Source organism: Pollachius pollachius (assembly GCF_949987615.1).
Source record: "Pollachius pollachius genome assembly, chromosome: 9".
NCBI lineage: Eukaryota > Metazoa > Chordata > Actinopteri > Gadiformes > Gadidae > Pollachius > Pollachius pollachius.
In genome coordinates, this window is record NC_136942.1 from 22333438 (window position 1) to 22355589 (window position 22152).

Consider the following 22152-nt stretch of genomic DNA (forward strand, 5'->3'; position numbering starts at 1 on the left):
ACTGGCAGCCTCCATAGTTGGACCTCCATGTCATTTAACACTACTCTGTAACAAATATAATACTTCATTTTAACAACTATAACCACTCCATTGAAAATGTGTTCTCGTTACCTGGAGGAAATGAAAGAACCAATAAAATAGTATTTGGAGAAATTCCGTTGTACAGTATCTCAAGAATAATAGGATAATGAAATTGAATGTCATAACCTGGGAAGATCTCAAGCCACTGTGCTGGTGTTCATCTTAGACTATAATTAATGGATGCCATTTAACAGCATCATATGTGTAGTTTCTACCTAATATGGCCACTCAGAGAGATTTACTTGTTGTGTCTTGGATTCCCTCATTCAAGGGAGCAGTATTGAGTTAAGTGTTTTGCTCAAGGACACTTCATCAAGCCAAAAGGGAGCTTGACAAACGAACCAGTCAACCCCCTGAGATTCTGTCGAAACTTACATACTTGGCTTATGATTAATATGCATTACTTTGACTTTTTGCCTTTCACACTGTACAAAGCTCCTTTTGTGCCATAAGCACTTAACATCCAATGAGGCATTTGAACTAATATTTATTTTCCCATAATTATTGAATGACTGAAACTCATGGAATTTGTAATGCACATTCCTGCAATAGTGAAAAGGTTTGTAAAAACAAGTCGATTTTAACAAAAAAATAAAATAAAAGGAGAATTATGTGACGGGATGATAACAGTGCTGTGACGTAGAGGCGTCCGACAGTAGAGGGAGGCGGCGGTGAGGAAGCTGCGGTGATAAACACAGGGCGTCTGCGCCTATCTAAGGAGGACGAGAAGTGACAACGGCATCGATGCTCTAACAATGGATTTATCAGATATGCTTCTCTTTAAAACATTCTTCTTTGCATGTCTACTGAACAACGCTCAAGGTAAGCAAGGCGACCGCAGTGAACGCGACATAAGTGTTGTTCACTGGTCGAATTAAGCCCGATGAGCTGAGAGATAGCGCAAAGCTAGGAGGGGCTAGCAGGCTAGGCTAGCGGTGGGAGCGAACCGGGGCCTGCTTGTTATGCCGAACACCGCGTCCTTATTGTTGGATTTGGTCCCGCTAACAGACGAATTCATCATGGTGGATCATTTGGCTTGTTCAGCTCGTTTAACGGTGCAGCTTTCGTCTGTGTAACGGAATGTGTTGTCACCTCTTTTGTTTCTGTTGGGCTCGTTAAGGGTTTTGTTTTGGTGAAAACACCGCCGACAGCCATTGTTGTGAGTTGAGATGTGGAGGAGTCCATAGCGTTAGCCAGGAGCTAACGAGAACGCTGTCTATATGGATGGGGTCCACGGTTAGGCTCGCCTAGAGCTAGCGAGGACGTTGTCTATATGGATGGGTTCACGGCTAGGCTATCCTGGAGCTAACGAGGACGTCCACGGCTAGGCTACCCTGGAGCGAACGAGGACGCTGTCTGTTAAAGCGTAAAAATGGACATGTCGTTAGACATCATGACATGTTCTGTGGGGTTTTAGGTTATGCCGTATTATGACATTTTGTATTGGAGGCATACTGTCATGGGTTGACGTTACTCTTTGCTGCTTACAGATTTGGTTATGCTATAAACCTACATGATGGTATCCAATGAGTGCATACCTAACGTTACAACAGGGCAGTAACGTTCACTAACGTTCAGTTAGTTATTGTACTGCCTTATTGTAACGTTAGGTATAAAAGTATCGGTTTTACATAGGTTGTATACCTTTTAATAAGTCTATGCACCACCGATGATCCTATTCTAACGTTGCAATAATGCTAGTTAACGGTACTGCCTATTGTAGCGCTAACGTTACCTAATGTCAGTCAGGTAGTAACGTTAACTAACGTTGTTGTAACGTTAACTTGCGCCATTGTAACGTCAACTAGCGTTACAATAACTTTAGGTAACGTATATGTTCATCGGTGGCACATATACTCTCTTCATGTAACGTGAAGTTATGACAATCTTGACTTTAATATTGCTGTGGGTGATGTGTCCTAGCAGTCCATGCAGTGCAGCAGCCCACTGTGTATGGTTCTTCTCTACATGCTTATCCTCTTTAGTTGTGTCTTGAATAGGTTAGTACTGTTGCAATATAGACTGTATTGTTAATTTACAAAACTTTCTATTGTGGTCAAACTGGTTTCATCCGTCTTTCGATGGTAACATTGATCGTACACATTCCCACAGTTCATGACCTTAATTAATGTTAATATGAATTAATGTTTTATCTTTTCTATTCAAACCCATAACACAAACAATATTGTCATTTTACTTTTTGTACTCATCTAGGTGGAAAATGTAGTTTGATTGTTAATCATCTGTCCTAAAAACATGTTTTTTGGCTGCTGTTTGATAATGCCAAATAATGTTGTTGATAGTGTGTGTGTGTGTGTGTGTGTGTGTGTGTGTATATATATATATATATATATATATATATATATTGAATAAAGCATAATCACTAAAGATTCTTGTTAAGTTTTAGTTATAAAAATATAACCCAAAAGCATACTAAAATAAAATGTTGCCTCATCTTAGTAGCAGGGCTAACACTCATACTACATTTTCACAAACAAATGTGTGTTTTTGTTGAACTGTATTTGCTTTAATGGTAAAAAAAAAGAAGAAACCTATTCTGAAGGGAAGGTGTTTTGTGTGTGAACCCCACAGGACACTATGGGAATCCCCTGAACAAGTACATCCGCCACTATGAGGGTCTGTCCTACGACACGGACCCTGTGGACGACAAGCACCAGAGAGTCAAGAGGGCCGTCTCCCACGAGGACAAGTTCCTCCACTTAGATTTCCACGCACACGGAAGGTATGTGATGATTATATTTATTTATTTCACTCTGGCACGCCGCCATAATCACCGACCACGCAGTTTCCACCGCTTATGCAATGCGCTGTGTGTAATTAGAGTGACACATACGCTTAGAGAATGGATTGAAATAGTTTGTTTTTGGATGGGTTTTCTTTGTAGTATTGCTGGTTATAGTCGTCGTTATATTTAGTAGCTATAATTTCCATTTGTTTTCTTGGCGAGGTCGCCCAGCTGTAACAGAGCCCTGCGTGGCTGCTGTTGGGGAGAAGGGGTCTGTGGTTGGTGTTCTGCATGAACGTGTCCATCCATACTCAGTGGGTTGATGGAGCGAGAGGAGACCATCTGGCCTGGAGCTTGGCATACATTGCGCTTGTCTTCCTGCCTGTGGCAGGGTCTGCTGTGCCAAAGATAGATGGATGGATAGATTCTGTTCAACAGGGAAGGAAATGAAGAATAGAGGAGGAACAACAGAGATTGGGTGGGAGATGTCGATTCCTTTGTCAACACACACGTCTCCCCTGGCAGTAGTTGTAGTCTTTATTTTGGGTTTTTTGTACTTGATTGATCAGTTGGAAATACATTTCATTCCAACCTCTCATTGCTTCACGCACTATAGATATGCGTAGCTGGGTTCTGGAATTAACAGCTTCGATTATTATAAGCTATTAATACCTCTTTATCCTGAGAAATGCTGAGAAGGGCTTTTCAGATTTGTAAACCCTGAATTATACAACATTAGATGTTTTTTTTTAATATATATAATTTAGCAGATCTTGTGTTTGAAAACTGATTGTCTAACTGTTAATGAAGCATTGCTTTCAACACACACACTCCTTGTATTCCATACGTACCTGCATTTATTTTTTTAATCAAATCTGTTTGTGTCATCCGCGTTGCGCTGTTTACAATATCTCCCTGACGCCAACCACCAAAAATGGTTTCACGCCCTAATTTTTCTGCTCTTCAATAATTCAACAGAAAACTATTCTCATTCTTGGGCTTAACAGCCAAACACCATTTGTATTATATTTGTTGATATGCATTTTCTTTCTCTAAAGTATGACTGTAGTCTAGGGAGCCAGGGAGGCAAAACATGATGCAGTGTATTCCAGTGTCTTCTTAAATCTAACTTTGCCCTCTGTCTAATGAAATAATCCCTCATTGCAGACAATTTAATCTGCGGATGAAGAGGGACACCACAATATTTGCCCAAGACCTAAAGGTGGACATCTCGGGCACTGAGATACCTTATGATACTTCCCATATATACACAGGGGAAATCTACGGTGAGCTCGTGTGTGTGTGTGTGTGTGTGTGTGTGTGTGTGTGTGTGTGTGTGTCCACTAACCCCTCCTCTCTGTCTCCTCAGGGGAGAAGGGTACCCTGAGCCACGGCTCTGTGGTGGAGGGCAAGTTCGAGGGCTTCATCCAGACCTACCAGGGCACCTACTACGTGGAGCCAGCCGAGAGATACCTGAACGACAAGGACGTCCCCTTCCACTCAGTCATCTACCACGAGGACGACATCAGTGCGTCAAACACACACACACACAGACGGAGGGGTGTGAACACTGTTTTCCTCGCCTAAGCTGAGACAGACTGGAAGTGATATGTTTATGTAAACCCCCCCGAACCCTTCTTCAAGGAGCCGGGATACCCAGGCTGCTCATTAGCTGACTAACAAGGCCGTTCCCCCCAGGGCTGCACGGCTCAATTAAGCCGTCTTCACACTGTTGTCCCCGCCAGCACAAACACACACACACACCCTCCCGACACCCTCCACAGACCAGACCCCTGTGGGGTCTGGTCATCTCTGGATACGCAGAGGGGTCGGTAGGAAGGGTGGGCGGTAGGGAGAGAGGTAGGGAGAGAGGTTAATAGCCTGGAGAGATGACCGAGGGCTAAGGAGGTGAGGAAGAAGAGGCTCAGTGTACATCGTACCATGACATGCAAGACTGTTATCTGGCCTGGAGACGCTGCCTGAAATAGAGTGACCGACTCACAGGGTTAAGTAGCATTGTCCTCTGTAATTGGACTTGTGTTGTTGGTCTGCCTCTCTCACTCTCTATATCTGTCGCCTGCTCATAATCTATATTAAGGGTTTAATCATCATCAGACATGCCTTTACCACTTTAAGTGACTGACAGTGCAGTGTGTCCCCCGGTGTATAGACGGCATGGTGGCCAGCAGGACCTCAGCATCTCAGCCTTTTGTTAAATGTATTCTTAAGATGTTTTTTAAACTACGGTTACAGAAGGGTAGCATGGTTGGAAACGTATACATAATGGTAGGAGAGCTCACCAGCAACATCTGTTCTTAACCTGAACGCACAATAGGAACACAGCAGGTCTGAGATTTCCTCTTTAAACAGAGTGATCGCAGAAGCCATCTGAACGCTCTGCCTCCTGCTTATCTTTTCACCATGACTGTTGCGCTCTGAAATCCAAAGTATTTCAGGCTGCTAAACTAAATTGAAAAAAGTCTTCAAATTGTTATCTCCTGCTTTTCTGAAGGTGCGCATTCATTCTTCATGGGCTTTTTAAAGCTTCTTTCCATCAACCGCTGATATCCTATTTCAAAGTTTTGGACGTAAATCAGGATGGCTTTAATTTAAACAATTTCACATTATGGCTTTGTTGCTGCAACAAGAATGTCGAAAGAAGCGTACATTTATGTAGAGGGAAATCTTTGATATTATATATTGTAATTTATTTCAATTTAATCTATTTTAAGGTTGGTGAAAACAAAGCATTCTAGGACTGTAAATGATCAGCTTCTTTGTAAGACTCTGCTCTAGTTGTGGATATCTTTTTTATTATTCATACCGCACATGTTTTCAAATTTCCAGTTTGCTCTTTTAGGGCCCTATACAGCTTTTATAACCCACATTTTAAGTTACTGTCCCTGATTCTGTTAGAAAAATCATAGGGCCCTACCTTTACAGCTCTCAGTTGCTAACTGTCCTAGCCCGGGTCCCTGGCAAAAAACACACTCGCACCCTGCAGTCATTAAAGGGCAGGTACAGGTTGAGAATCTTGCTCAAGGATGGCTGTCCTGTGATAGTTTGCCTGATGGATGCACCTGAAAATGACCGGAGTTGACACCTGTCTAGCCAGCCTTTATCAGTTGTCTGCAGACATTGGGGTGTGAACCCAGAACCTTTCAGCTGGCAGTCGCACAGCGTAACCTCTACCTCTCTTGCTCTCTCCTCTAGACTACCCACACAAGTATGGGCCAGAAGGGGGCTGTGCGGACCACTCTGTGTTTGACAGGATGAAGAGGTTCCAGGCCTCAGTTGTAGAGGATGCTACGGTAAAGCACAGTACACGCTGTTGTTGTTTTTAATGATGTTTCTATTTATTTCACAGCAATGTGCCTTTTGTGATGGGTGTACTTTTTAAATAAAAATCAACATGTATAGTCATGATTGCATCGTATCATGGAACACTTACCTAAAAATAGCCAACATCATTTATTTACCTGCCCTCATCCTGAAGTTCCTAATGTTTTATTCATCTGTGTGTTAAACTCTTCCTCCCTGGCAGGAGGAGGTCTCTCTGGACCCCATGCTGCTGAGGAGGAAGAGGATGGCGCAGGCGGAGAAGAACACCTGCCAGCTCTTCATCCAGACCGACCACCTCTTCTTTAAGTACTACAAGACCAGGGAGGCGGTCATCGCCCAGGTGAGCCCAGGGTCACACTAGCAGGAGATTCTGGTGTTGAGGGGGTTGAACCCTGAAGTCTGCCGTTAACCTGCTGGCCTCTGTGAAGCCCTATCTCACCAAGCAACAACCAAACAATCAATAACTTTGCAACCTGTAGCTTTGAGACTAAATGACTAAATAGTACCTCCTAGAAAATACCAGGCCTAGTCAATCAGTATCAGAGCTGTCAACCTTCCTCTATAATCCGTTTTGCGATAAAGCAACATTAATTTATTTGCACCGAGGTAACTGGTGAAATAAATCGATGTAACAAATCGCAATCGGGTATCTTTGTCACAGTCCCAATGGCCACTGTTCAAGTTGCAGGTCAGTGTGGAGGTAACGGCCTATTGACGTTTCTAAACACGGTGTTCTTACTGAATCCATAGTGGTAACCATATTCATAGACCTATATATCGTTATCTGTTGTCACACCTGCAAACTTGTTGCTTTTCGGCGACAATCGCCGTTTTCTTGATCTATTGGGTCATTCACGTGAATTGCGTAGAACCGGAGAGTTTTCTTTTGGGGGGGGGGGGAGAAGGCTCTCCTTCGTATGCATGCCATGCAGGCTAGAATTGCAAAACATTATTGGATAATTCTTATAATTTACATTTCTCTGGGCCAATCGGAATCTCAGCGCTTCAGAATCTTGAAGCACACAGCGCCGACTGAGCTCGCCTTTGGATGAGACGCCTGGCTACCGCGCGAGTCTGATGGAAACTCTTAACGTCAATTTGAAGTAGTGGTGTACGGTATAGAAAGTACACCAGTGTGAATTTGCGCTACGGTATGGATTTTTGACGTGACCGGTAGACAGTGTTGTGTGTGTAATGCGCGGCGCAACAAAGTAAGTAATGCGTTAATACAGTAACCTAACTACTTTTTAATGTAAAAAGTAAAGTTACGCGCAACTACTGAAAATATGGTAACGAAACATAGTTCCTTTTTCAATTCGGCACAACGTTACTTTTCCCAGGGACAGATTTGACAGCGATAGCATACTGCCTTCTCAGGCAGTATGCTATTGCGCAAGCACGCAGGCGCGCAGCAAGCGTACCTGCGTGCTTGCCGGTAGTCCCTTCACGAGCTCTCATTCCACACCGTACGAGACAGACGGTAGCGTGAAGCTGTCTCTGCATTTCAGACATTGCTTCCGCAGGCATTTTCCAAAGCCAGTCCTTACGACTAAATCGACCAAAATGTCGATAGAAAGGGCTTTAAAGAGATAGTCAAAACACTCGACCCCAGGTACGCGTTACCTGCCCGCACACATTTCAGCCAAATTGAGATAACTATACTGCAAGGTCCGCAAGCAAGTGGAGATTTAAATCCCTACTATTAAACATTAGTGTTTTTCAGAGATGGAAGTAACTTGAGATAAGATTTTTATTTTTTTTATGCAGTTTTCCTACCAGAAGCATTAATATTGAACTTAGAAGATAAAATTAACATACCGTGATATATTACCGCTACCGTCTATGCCTCAAATCATACCATGATATACATTTCAGTCCATACCGTGCAGCCCTTATTTGAAGGAACTATCTTATGTTAAATTCGAGGTAAGTCAAGCTTTTTGGAGCAAAAACAACAGCTATTTGGTTGCTTGATTCAACTAACGTTAGCTACCACTTTTTTGATGTGATATAATTTACATTAATATTATAATTTTAGGACCGAGTCAACGCCGAGTACTGCACGAACGTAGACCTTGCATAAAGTTAGTAAATTCTAACAACATAGGGATATTTAGATAAATAATCTGGCAAGGGTGTTGTCCTAGGCTAATACACCAACAGCAAATTTCTGTATAATGAAGGGCTACATTTTGCATCCAAGTCTGCCTTTTGAAATCTTTCCATTGTATCGTGTGCTACAATCTCCGTAATGAATATTCACGCTAAATCCCGCCCAGGGTAGCTCAGAATTCGAGTAGTCGTATATCTCGAAACACCGATCAGTCCTTGGACCGATGATTTTCGCCACTGTCACCTTTTTTACTCTGAGGAGTTTGCAGGTCTGGTTATATGCATTGATAATTCATCTTGATAGCAGTGAACGCTGAGAGACAATGTTTAATTTCAACTCAGTACGTGAATATATGGTGCCTACGATAAAATTAAGTCGTGCAGTTGTTTCGCAACGGTTTAGTTTCAGATGCCAACTGTCCATGAAAGAGTGATAGCCTATTTTAGTTAGTGAACAGGGAAATTTGCGTCTCCAAAACACGCATGTATTAAATAATCCACATCCATTTATCATAATCCCCCTCAACCGCAAACAGCCATTTGCTATACTATTTAACTCTTGGATTAAAAAGTAAAACTCCAGTATAATTTAATCCTCTAAATCCATAAAATATGTTGGTGAGGGACGGAGCATCAGCTTGTCTTCACCAGGCTATAGGTGGAGTAATCCATCCATCTTTTAATCTGAGAGGTGACTATAGGGATCTGGGGCTGTATTACAGAAACTTCCTAACTCGAAAATCCTATCTTATCTGTTTGGTAACAAGCGTTAGGATCGGATTTACGGAAAAAGTCATTACAGAACGGCCGATCCTAAAGTCAGGGCTCTTATCTTAACTCAGATAGGAATGTGTATTACAGAAATATCCTAAATTACCAAAATCCCAAATAAACTGTCCTAACCTTAGGATGACCCATCAGCTCTCTTAACTGTCATTTACTGTTACAAATTAGCGAGATGCAGCTCTATGTAGCGCAGCAAAATTGTAGGCGTAGGCCTAATGGTGATCGACGAAATATGTTGGTTGAAAGGCATGTTGGTTGAAATCCATAATCCGACTCCGTAACTACGGAGTCACCTCGAGCATTCGAAGCTCTCCGTCGGGATGTCGGATACGCAATGCAATTCGCCGCATGATCGATCTTTTATGTTGACTACAAACCATGTAAATAGTGTTGTAAATGAACTTTTCAAAAATTATTTGGTGTTTTATTGGTCCTTAATGTGCAAAGTAAACAAAGTACAAAGTAAATAAGGTGCAAAGTCAAACCGGAAAGTGATTCCGGAAATGATTTTGTTAGAGGACCAATCACAGCGGTTGCCGTCTCTTGCGTCGACGGATAGTTAAAAAATATTGGATGCGCACGTAAGCTTCATCTGTTGCTAGTAACAGACATAAAAGCTTAATGTCGATGCTAGATCGCCTACTTAGGATATCTTAACCTGAGATAAGATAGGATTCCTAAATTAAGATAGAATATGTTTCTGTAATACCAAATTGAGAAAAATCCTATCTTACACTTCTCCTATGTTAACTTGGGACTTAAGATAGGAAGTTTCTGTAACACGGCCCCTGTGCATATTTGCATCGTGGCTAATTTAAATAGTTTTAACATGCCTGTAAACTTTATTGTTATTCAGGCGTGACGTGACGATAGTATTTTGTTGTCACACGTGGTAAGGCCAAGGTGAGAAGGATTGGGTGTGCTTACTATAGCCAACAAAAGAGTTTCAACATTCTATTTCTATTTTTTTTTACTATTTAATTCATATTCCAATCCCGGAATACATTCCAACAGCCCTTATTAGTAGTACAATATGACACCTGAATCCCTGCCCTAAGCCAAGGTTTCCTCCTCAGATCTCCAGCCATGTGAAGGCCATCGATGCCATCTACCAGGGCACGGACTTCATGGGCATTCGCAACATCAGCTTCATGGTGAAGAGGATCCGGGTGAGTGTGAGCTGTAAACCATTTGAACTGTGGTCTTTCTGAATGGATCCTTGTTAAATGGACTGGTCCCTGAAGCCTCTGTCTCACCGCCTCTGATCTGCAGATCAACACCACCAGCGACGAGCGCGACCGGCTGAACCCCTTCCGCTTCGCCAACATCGGTGTGGAGAAGTTCCTGGAGCTGAACTCTGAGCAGAACCACGACGACTACTGCCTGGCCTACGTCTTCACCGACCGGGACTTTGACGACGGCGTCCTGGGCTTGGCCTGGGTCGGGGCCCCCGCAGGTACAGAGAGAAGCCACAGTAGATTTAAGGAAGGGTTCAAGACTAAGACAAAGTTGGTGGCCTTCTTACCCTGTTCAGTGATGTAGAGTTGGGAGAAATAGAGGCCAGTGTTTGCTTTGAATGGTATTATTTTTTGTGCCTCGTGTGAATATCCTTGTGTCACCTTTGCAGTTTGTAATGAACATCTGTCTGGCCGCGGCTCGCCACTCATTTATTTTATAATATGGCCGTAGCCTTAAGTTGTTCAAAAACTCCAGCCAATCAGAGTGAGGCTCTCGTCATGCTGGTGAATTTGGTTGATGGTAAAGTGAAAGTCTTCTCCTCTGAGAGAAGCCTTCAGTGCTGAATTCTGGTAACCTTTATGGGGCTTTCACTAACGCTTAATATTTAATCTGTAGTTTATTTCATGGATTGTATTTGTTTAAGAAAGAAGAAAAACAACGATCATTCATCATTAAACATGTACTACAAATGTTCCATTAACCTTAAATTATATTGAACACAATTATTCAATTGTTTTATATATGATTAACATAATGGCAGGAATAAATAATCACATGGGGTATACACCCCAACCAGCCCAACGAACACAAATGTCCAATCAACATGAATCAGCCCAGACCCAGCCTGAGAATGCTCTCATCAACACTTGTTCATTCACAACCTGAGGTAGCAGGCTAATGGTGCGTCCACACCAAAAAAGAAGGGGCAGCGTGAATCCATACAAAGTTAATGTAGAGACGCATTTAGAGGCAAATTCTTCGCCAGAAAACCTGCTGTGCGAATTGACAAATGGTCCGAATTTTACTTGCGCGAACAATCTGGTTCACGCAAGTCCAGAGTGAACCGCAACATGGAGGAGAAAGTGAGTGTTTCCGTATGAGGACTCCCAGAGCTCTATCTATATAATATATAGATATCTATATTATATAATATCACGGCCAAAAGCTGTGTGCGCCTCCGGATGATATTATGAACCCTAATCGACTGCGTCGGGTTTTCAAACGTCTCTGGTACTTCCACAAGTAAAGACTCGTAGTGGTGCTTATATCGGCCATGGTTGAGAATGAATTGGCAGGGTCGTCACAGGTAAGGTACCATAGGACCACAATGGATCATCCCAGCTACTGTACCTTTGGACCACAATGGGTCATCACAGCTACTGTACCTTAGGACCACAATGGGTCATCAAAGGCTGTAACATAGGACAACAATGGGTCATCACATGTACTGCGCCATAGGACAACAATGGGTCATCACAGGTACTGTACCTTAGGACAACAATGGGTCATCACAGGTACTGTACCATAGTTGGGCAAGAGTAAAGTTGGCGCGGTGTTTTAATAAGGCGCTCGGTGTGACCTCCAGGGTTTAGGTAGCCCTTCCAGAACAGCACCTGTATGCTTTATTCCCAGCGTTGGTACAGGCCGTTGGTTGTGTGAAGCCATAGATATTATGCACAGCGGAGGGACGGCTGCTTTAAGTCTGCTTGTTTTATGTTTTCCAATACTTCTAAAGCTTTCTCTCGGGGGAAACCTTCACGCTCTGCCTCTCTGGTTGCAGACAGCTGCAGCCGCAGTGAGTTTTTATTCTGATCTGTATAGTGACGTTCATGACGGAGCTTAAATGACAATTACCTTGTGATACGGAAGTACCACATTTATTACAAATTTACCTGAACATATTGCTTTTTACAAAAAGAAAATGTGAATATAAAAACATGCTGCATTTCATAATACTGAATTTGACGCATTTTAAGCGTCCAGCTCATCGATGGGACAGATCCTGGCAGCACTTATCCTTCCAACTTCATTATTCACTGTATTTCCCATAAAGATCGTTCTGAGTGCTCCATAGAAGGCTTCTTCCTTGGGCGCCACCTTCCTCTTTTTTTTTATTGGCACACTGCAGCTCTTCTTCCTCGCCATGAACTCAATCTCCTCCCCAAGGGCTGTGTTGCCCAATTATTTTCGGATTTCTGAGAAGGCTTTCAACGGGAGAAACCGAATGTTCACACACAAGTCCAGGATGGACTCACAAGGCAAACGCATTCAGTGTGTTCACTGTGTTCCTCTGTCAATGTGCATATCGATGGATGGCGTTGGTATAAAGATTGTTGAATGATTATAATCCATATAACAACAAGCTGTGTCTTTGAAACTCTGAGTGAATACACAGAGGGGCTTTCCTGTAGCGACAGCGGTGGTTGGGGAGCAACATGGTGTCTGTTTTGATCTCAAACGGGTAATCCTGAGACGTAACATCTCTGGTTTCTGTTCCGTCTTCACAGGGAGCTCGGGAGGAATCTGTGAGAAGAGCAAGCTGTACTCGGATGGTAAAAAGAAGTCTTTGAACACGGGCATCATCACCGTGCAGAACTACGCCTCCCACGTACCCCCCAAAGTTTCCCACATCACATTCGCACATGAAGTGGGTCACAACTTCGGCTCCCCGGTTAGTTGGAAAACCCTTTGCTGCTTTTAAAATCCATGTATTTATTTCTTGTTAGTCGGTATTGATGCGTGAATCCCCTCTCAGCATGACTCTGGAACAGAGTGCACGCCAGGGGAGTCCAAGAGCCAGGACAAGAAGGAGAAGGGGAACTACATCATGTACGCCCGCGCCACCTCCGGAGACAAGCTCAACAACAACAAGTTCTCCAGCTGCAGCGTGCGTAACATCAGTCAGGTGTTGGAGAAGAAGAGGGGCAACTGCTTCGTCGGTACGTGTGTCCTGTGGCATCGTGTCTCGGTTCAAAACGGTGTTGCTGTGAAACCTCAGATTTAATCCCTGATGGGTGTCAACACGTTCTGTGCACCACGTGTTAAAACACGGTCCTGTATGAAGTCGTGGATCTCCCTCCGTGAGCCCTGTATCGCTGACGTGTGGTTCTGTTCTGCGGGTTCAGAGTCGGGCCAGCCCATCTGTGGTAACGGGCTGGTGGAGCCGGGGGAGGAGTGCGACTGCGGCTACAGCGACCAGTGCAGGGACCAGTGCTGCTACGACGCCAACCAGCCCGACAACAAGAAGTGCAAGCTGAAGCCCAACAAAGTCTGCAGGTCAGCTTGGGCAGAAGGGAAACCTCCTGGGCTTTAGCGAAACCCCCCCGCCCATTTTAATCTAATAGATTAGTCGGGTTTATCCGTTTGTAACCAAACGGCACCTCTTAATTCTGGCTCGCGACGGGTCTGGATCTGCAGTGAAACGTTCACCCAGTAGCCAGTTTATCAGTTCATCGCTGATGAGGAGCTCAGTGTTCATACGAGTATTGAATGCATTAATTTTTAAATCCCTGATAAAATAGCATCTCCATCTGGTCTCATGAGCAGAGAGAAATCAATATGAATTTAATATAAAGCGTGTATAATTCAGCTTTCTGTTTATGTTGTCACTTCCCCTCGGTTCGGCCTGTTTTCGGGGAAGCGTCTTGTCTACTGTGGTTCTTCTAGTCTTGTTAATGGCTCCTGTCCTGCCCCCCTCCAGCCCCAGCCAGGGCCCCTGCTGCACCCCCGACTGCTCCTACAAGGGCCGCAACGAGAAGTGCAGGGACGAGTCGGAGTGTGCGCACCAGGGAATGTGCAATGGAGTCACTGCCATGTGCCCCACCTCGGAGCCCAAGGCCAATTTCACCGCCTGCCACGGAGAGACGCAAGTCTGCCTCAACGGGGTGAGTAGAGGCAGAGCTGGGCTCCAGACAGGACGCCCCGCTGTCTGGTGACCAGAGGCATGCGGGACGATGTAAGGGTCTCTCATCCTCACTGTTTTGTGGTATTTAGTATCTCTGTGCTCATGAGAAACGTTAAAGGGGCGATATCATGCTTTTTAGACCTTTCCCTTTGCTTTGGACTGTTATAATGACGTATGTTTACATGTTTTAAGTCTGCTAAGCTAGAAAAATCTAAGTCCGAGCCAGGGGGAGTATTCGCCCTACCAAAAATGGCCCTCAATAAGTGTGTGAAACAGGTCGCTTGCGCTCAAACTTTACTTCTGTAACAGTGTGACGTCAGACTCTGCAGTGGGCGGTGCTGAAGTGCAGAAGTCGCGCCTCCCGGCTGCCTGGAAAGTTTAAAACTTCTCGGGGCTGTGAATTTGACGACACAGGCACAAAGCATTGACCAATCAAACAGAGTGGGTGTGCTGACCAATCACAGCAGACTGGGCTTCTTGGGAGGGGGGCCTTGGCACTCCTTTTGAAACGAATGAGAAAGAAAAGGCGACATTTTGCAAAACAGAACGTTTTTGCAAGATGCTGAAATTGGTTTTGCAGAAATGAACAGTGTGACAATAATAAGGGGTATTTCTTACATACAGGCATGTAACCCTATTCTTGTAGTACCCCCAAATGCAATTATTAACCCCAAAAAAGCTTGATATGGGATCTTTAACTTAATATTGGGGGGAATAGAGTCTTGTTATTCTCCGCCTGGCTGACGTGGAAGTGTATTGTGTTTTGATGATGCTGTGGATACGGACTGCGGAGGTCTCTGTACATAGGCCTCTGTAAAACTGGATATTGGACACTGTCCCACACCTCAGGCATCATGCGGTACCACCAGCTATCTTCCTTCCTTGTCTGGGGCTGGGCTCCTTCTGAGCCCGGTGCACTCCACATAACCCCGTTGGAAACAAGTCCCTGTTCCGCGACTGCGTCCTCCCACAGTGTGCGGCATGCTTAGAATAACTCTGCTGTAGCCATCCATTGATCTTTTCTCTCCCCCATGCCTCCCTCTCCCCCTGCTGCAGGGCTGCTCGGGCTCCATCTGTGAGAAGTACGGTCTGGAGGTCTGCACCTGCGCCAGCCAGGACGGCAAGGACGAGACAGAGCTCTGCCACGTGTGCTGCATGGAAAAGAGTAAGAGCCCCTCCATCCCTCTCCATCATGCACCTCCCGTATCGCATGCCGTAGTTCAGCAGATGGTTTTAGACCAAGTGGGCCCGAGAAGATCAGTCTAAGCAATGCAGTCAATATTTATATTCTAGACAAAAATAAGCGTTTCACGCATGGCATGACCCCGAGTTTCGACAAAGTGCAGGGGCACTCTGTATAAAGTATCTGTGATACCCTAGACCCTGTGATACCCTAGACCCTGTGATACCCTAGACCCTGGGCTAATCTAGACCCTGGGCTACTCTAGACCCTGTGATACCCTAGACCCTGGGCTACTCTAGACCCTGTGATACCCTAGACCCTGTGATACCCTAGACCCTGGGCTACTCTAGACTCTGGGCTACCCTAGACCCTGGGCTAATCTAGACCCTGGGCTACTCTAGACCCTGGGCTACCCTAGACCCTGGGCTACCCTAGACCCTGGGCTACTCTAGACCCTGGGCTACTCTAGACCCTGGGCTACTCTAGACCCTGAGATGTCTCCTCCCTGGTTCCCTCCACAGTGAACCCCAACACGTGCAGCAGCACGGGCTCGGAACGACTGGCGCGCTTCTTCAACAAGAAGGTGACCACGCTGCCGGCCGGCTCGCCCTGCAACGACTTCAAGGGCTACTGCGACGTGTTCATGAAGTGCCGTCTGGTGGACGCCGACGGCCCGCTGGCCCGGCTCAAGAAGGCCATCTTCAACCCAGAGCTCTACGAGAACATCGCCGAGTGGATCGTGGTGCGTACCCGCCCGGCCTCGCTCTCTGTGGTGACATATGGGGGGGGTATACATGTGACCAGGGCATTGATCAGGGCTGTGTGTCTCCTCCAGGCCCACTGGTGGGCGGTGCTGCTGATGGGCATCGCCCTCATCATGCTGATGGCCGGCTTCATCAAGATCTGCAGCGTGCACACGCCCAGCAGCAACCCCAAGCTCCCGCCGCCCAAGCCCCTCCCAGGTGAGTACGGCTCCAGGGTGTTCTCGAAGGCCCCTCAGCGCTGGGCTTGTTATTCAAACCACGATGCACGCGGTGCCGGGGTCGACCCTAGTGGTGATTGATGGTGTTCATTAACCTTGTGACGGCGCCCGTATGCATGCGACCCCGAGGCACGAACCTTAAGGTGACGAGCGTCTCCGCCCCTCCAGGTACCCTGAAGAGGCGACGAGCCCAGCAGCAGGCGGCCTCCCAGGTCCAGCACCAGTCCCAGCACCCCCACTCCCAGCACCCGGCCCACGGGGCCCACGGGGCCCACGGGGCCCACGGGGCCGGCCAGCGCCCGGCCAGCAGGCAGCAGGCCCCCCGGCAGGCCCAGCCCCAGAGGCACCACCGCCAGACCCGCGAGAACTATCAGATGGGCCAGATGAGACGCTGAGGGCCCCCACCCCCTCCCTCCCCCCGCGGGGCCACCTCCACCTGCCCACCACACTAAGCTCCTCCTCCCCCCCCCCCCCCCCCCCCGATCCTCAAGACCTCCCCACTTCCCCTCAATGCCTTGGCTCCTCCTCGTGCCTACAGTGGGAAAATACGACACTCCTCCATCCAAAGAAAAGCCGAACGCGTCGCCACCGTTAACATCCTCCATCCACTCAGAGCCAGGGGGCCTCGGGGAGACGTCGGGCCTCCAGGGGCCCCCGAACCTCCAGGGAGAAGGGAGAAGCAAACCAACTGGAACCACTTTAACTTTGCAGTCCATGGCGGCGGCTCGCTCTTTGTGGAGGGGACTCCACTGTCAGCCATTTTGCGCAGTGTGACCTGGTGTCTTTGTTTTCCAACACCTTTTCTTTCTCATTCGTTTCAAAAGGAGTGCCAAGGAGTTAAGGAAACCTGTGTGTGTGTGTGTGTGTGTGTGTGTGTGTGTGTGTGTGTGTGTGTGTGTGTGTGTGTGTGTGTGTGTGTGTGTGTGTGTGTGTGTGTGTGTGTGTGTGTGTGTGTGTGTGGTCCTCTTATCGTCTTCTTGAAGGCAGGCAGGCCGTGCCACTGGTCTCCACTCTCTTGCCAGGAAACACTCCATGGGGGGGAATCCACAGCACTTTTATTTTGTGATGATTTTTTAAACACGTTTCAAAACGGCAAAGAATCACCGGCTCCGGTCTTTGCTGCAGACCGGGCCTCCGCATGTGACTGTACAGATGACATGTATCATACCTGAAGACAAACTATTTCTTCTACTATAAATGTAATGATTTACTTTTTAAAAGGTTTTCTTTATTGTTGATTTCTTTTAAATACTTCAGTTAGTGCTCTCAGGACTCTTTAGCCCACATGAAGGTGGACGTATCGGAACGAGTTCACACAGACACACACACAGACACATACACACAGACACACACACACGTCCAGACGCATGGACCTATTGCAATTGTCTGTTCCTACTTTTGGAACATGATGAAAGACACTATATCCTAGCTTTTTATTTAACTTTAGGGACCATCACATGTGAAAAACTTTTCTGTGTGTTTTGCTTTCATCCATTTCTTTTTGCTAACATCTTGTTTCCTAGAGCTAGTTTGTGTAAAGCGTTGTGGGAAAAGGAGTGACACTAGGTTCATGGAACGCCTTGTATGGTCTATAAGGATTTTTCTTTTCGCTGTTGATATCGAGGAATGAATAACCACTAACCGAAGGAGGGATGAATCGTCTTACCTGGTCAAATATGAAGCAAAAGCTTGGAGCGGGGAAAAAAAAAACGTTGTGTTCCTCAATGGGAAGACATCTCTACAGATGTGCTCAACCATCGCCGTGGTCACAAACGTGACGATGGGATGGGTAGCTCAGGGCTCAGATTGCTCAATCCCTCAACCCTGGCCCTCACAGGTGTGTTGGCTCCTGTGATGATGATCAAACTCTTTGAGCTGGCTGGTGGCGAGCAGCGCTCAGTGTGTCTCCTGTCACAAGGCAGGCTGGGGTTCAGCTCCCATCTGAACTAGTGTATTGGTCCCAGAGCTACGATAGAAGGGCGAAAACACAACGCATTAAAGGGACTCTAGTTGGGATGTACAAACATATGTGAGATGAATTCATTCTTCTGATTAAGTCTTGAGATCAATATATATATTATTTTTTTTAAAGGAATTTATTCAATGTGGGCATGCAGACACATCTCTTAAATGTGATAAATGATTGACAAAGGTCTGTAATATTTGTCTCAAGTAATCACTTTTTGCTTCCTTAGCTGATATAATTAAATAACATGGAACAATGTGAGGAGGAATGTTATTACATTGTCTGTCACGCTACACAGAAAATAACCCTGGCGTGTTTTGAAGTGAGTGATGAAGCGGATCCAAGTGGCATTTTCTTATTTTGAAAACCAAGTAAACTTACCTCTTAGCCAACCAAGGCATCTGTGGGTGCCCATCTTCTTCATCCACAAACACTTAATCGTTGTGTGTAATTTCTTTTCTTTTTTGTTTTACCCGGTCCTTGTTGAATTGTTTACTGTCATATGATGGCATGTGCGGCCTCGACCTCCATACTTGCACGCCTTCAGACCCCCGGGAGGCTCTCTGCAGAACGCTGCAGCCACTCCAAGTCCTGTCCTCTACTCTTTTCAGTTTTTGAAAAGTGGTACTATTTCATTTTTAGCTTTTTTCCCTGTACGCCAGCTGTTTCAAAAGTCCAGTCGAAATGTTAAACCTGACTGACCCTGAAGATGAGAAACACAATGTTTTTGGTGCTACTCTTGTGGTTAGTTACTTCGGTGCAAATGTCTGAACAAGATCAATATTTGGAGGATAGCAAATCAAAACAACTAACCTAAAAAGGAAAACACTAATTTTAAACATGCAGTGAATATACTGTGTCTGCCTGTATCATGGTTTTAAAGTCTGGGTTGGACCAACTGCAAACCGATCCTTTTATCCCTCCCACAAGCTCAACAGTGTAAGTCCCATTGAGGACTCTAGGACTGCTGAAGGAAGCCCCTTTTCAACAGTTGGACCTCCAGTCAGTTTGTCACGCTATTCGTTTGTTTTTCTCTCAATGTGTCGGCATGAGAGTTATAATAATGAGAGTTAATGCTAAATTAAAACTTTATAAAATAGATATAGCGCACGGTTTGGAATGGCTCTCTGTTAAGTCTTATTGCACCAATAGGAAAGTTCCACACACTAACTGCCGTTGTACAGAGCGTTCTATTGGCTGACAGGCAGCCAGGCACATGCCTCAGGGGACTATAAGTATCTTATGTCCTCGTTGTGTTTATTTGGGTCTAAAAGACTTATTCTATGATTTCATGTTGTATCTGTGCTTCTGTCTATCACACCCATCGTGTTGCAGTGATCAAATAAGAGCATTGTGACTACTGAGCTTGTCCCTGTTGGCCGTTCATGTGACATCAGTGAGGAAGGGGGTTTTAAAGGTTGAAGGCTGTCCTCATCGACGTGGTCTGTGCAGAGCGGAGACATCTTTTTGATTCCATCTTTGAGGCTCCGACCCTACAGTGAGCCTGGGCTATATAAATATAAACTTGTACAGAACCTAGAGAATTTGCATTTCATTTGAGGATGACAATTACATTTTGATACGTGTTTTTTTTTTTTGTAATCTAATTCTGGAGTAAGATGTTCATGTGTGATAAACCTCTCTTATAAGTTATTCATGTTACTATGTGTGCTAGTTCAAATAAGATTTGATTATAATACCTTTCCTCCACCCATCGTCAATGGAAAAAACAAAGAAAAAAAACATTCAGTGTAATGGATTTATTGTTGCATTTTTAATTTTGTCTTATTCTGTGGCAAGGGTGTGGGGAGGAGAAAAAAATGCCTGTAAATTTGACTTTCCATTTTTATTTTCTAGTCTTGATTCTAGTTTTGAATAAACGTGCACTGAAATGTCCAAATTGAGTTGAAATGTTGTAGGTGATGTAGGCCGAAAGAACACAAGAGTAAAAAGTTAAAACTACTGTCTGATTTTAATGTTCACTGTGTTTTATACAGTATCAGAATTTTTTGTTCACTTTGAACATTTTTACTAAAAAGAAAAAAAGAAAAAAATCTAATTGTATTGTGCAAAGAGATGTAATTTTTTGGAGTACTTGAAATGCATTAATTAAAAGACTCGATCAAAATAAACTAGCCCCCTGTTTAATGTCTCTCCTGACTGATCTCATTTGGTCCTTGGATAATTCTGCCTCATTTTCCTGTTAATGTTATATAATTCTTGTCCATAAATTCCCTTACTTGGATGTTTTACACTGGTGTGCGCATGAGTCAACAAAGGAGGCAATGGCCGCAGCTCATTACTTTGACTCCCTATGAAATGGGCCTTGGGCTTTTTAATTATTTCCTTCTGAGATGTGTTACCACGTCGACTGGATGAACATGAAACGTCCTTTCGTATCCTCGTATATGTCCTCGTTTCCTTCCTCCTGAATTGGTGGTGCAGTAGCGACTTATGACCGGCAGAGAGCGACACAAGCAGCATGGAGACCTGAACCCTGAGTTCATTACACCCCTCAACAAAACGCATTTGTTAAGACTGAAATAATTACTTGTTCTCATGCATGAATTTGCATTCAAAATTGCATCTTTATTTGTACATTAAAATATTGTCGTTGGTAGAAGAGGAAATGAATTGACAAAAGGCCGTCAGTTGATGGTGTGACATTGGTAGTAGATTGTAGGCCTACCGTCACGGTGGAAACACGTTAACGCAGTGGAACGTGCCAGCACATTGATTCTGTCAAATCACTGGTTGGGCCATTTGTGACGTGTGCAATGTAACAAGCTACAGTGGCACAGTATGTTGTACAGTTTGTTGGAGTCAGCAGTGACCGGGGGACCACGTGTTGGCCACCATGTAACCACTTCTCACAGCACTCTCCTTTTGCTCCGTGTCCAAAACAATGCACCAGTGGAGAGAAACCCAATGAAGCTCCTCTGAGTGGTCCAGTGGATGACGTCAGATGAACACAGACCGGCCTTGTCTCTGCTTATAATGATGTCACCGTCCTCAAGTGTCTCCAAGATAAAGCATACAACCCCTTGTCTAATTCATGACCAAAGAGGGTATGCACTTTAGAAGAAAGAAAAATTGTAGTTTGTAGGACTATACTCTAACTATTCTTCAAATAAATGAATAAGTTAACTATATCTATAGCATTTTGAGTCTGCTCTGTATATGAAAAGTGTTATTTAAATATAAATAAAGTTGCATTGCCTTGCAGGGTACTTTTATACGTTTTATTTTCCTTGAGGCCTTCATACATGAAGCCAAACTAAGATGAACATCAACATAAGAAGATGCAGTCTGTCACTGATGGCAATGTTATACCAAACTGTTTTTATTAGTAAGGTTAAGGTCAAGGGGCCCATGATTTGACATATGACATATTTAAAAGAATAAATTAATTTCAAACCCCTTTCTTATTAAGGCAAGACTCTTTAAGATAGAACTTGTCAGGGAATTCTTTTTGCCAATTATTTTTTAAATGATTAACCACAACAGAGAAAAGGGCATGCAAGTAAATAGAGCACTACAGTCCTAAATATCACATATTAACAAGATCAGCATAACATAGGAACCACATTCATGTTTCAGAAAACGACTGCTCTCAAATCTAGTGCATTCTAGTACAGGCTATTCCACATATCACTCTTATTTACAAGACAGTATTTACAACATAAATATCTTCTTAAATAATAGACATTCAGGACTTTTCTGAGATTGAAAAACAAAAGGAATATGAATAGAGCCAACATTTTTGTTGCAGACTTTTGTCTTGAAAATGTATTTTATGCACAATGTCTTG

General features: G+C 44.6%; 1 protein-coding gene across 1 annotated transcript; it reads left to right on the plus strand.

Moving 5' to 3' along the window:
- Positions 1–784: 784 nt before the first annotated feature.
- On the plus strand, positions 785–20473 carry LOC307080869 (disintegrin and metalloproteinase domain-containing protein 10-like). Its single transcript, XM_079743818.1, has 16 exons — positions 785–903; positions 2674–2824; positions 3995–4113; positions 4197–4355; positions 6041–6138; positions 6372–6509; positions 10144–10236; positions 10340–10523; positions 12814–12977; positions 13062–13245; positions 13432–13582; positions 14007–14190; positions 15267–15375; positions 15915–16135; positions 16229–16355; positions 16544–20473. Exons 1-16 carry the CDS (start codon positions 837–839, stop codon positions 16768–16770), a joined length of 2376 nt encoding a protein of 791 aa, XP_079599944.1. The 5' UTR covers positions 785–836; the 3' UTR covers positions 16771–20473.
- The last annotated feature ends 1679 nt before the right edge of the window (positions 20474–22152 follow it).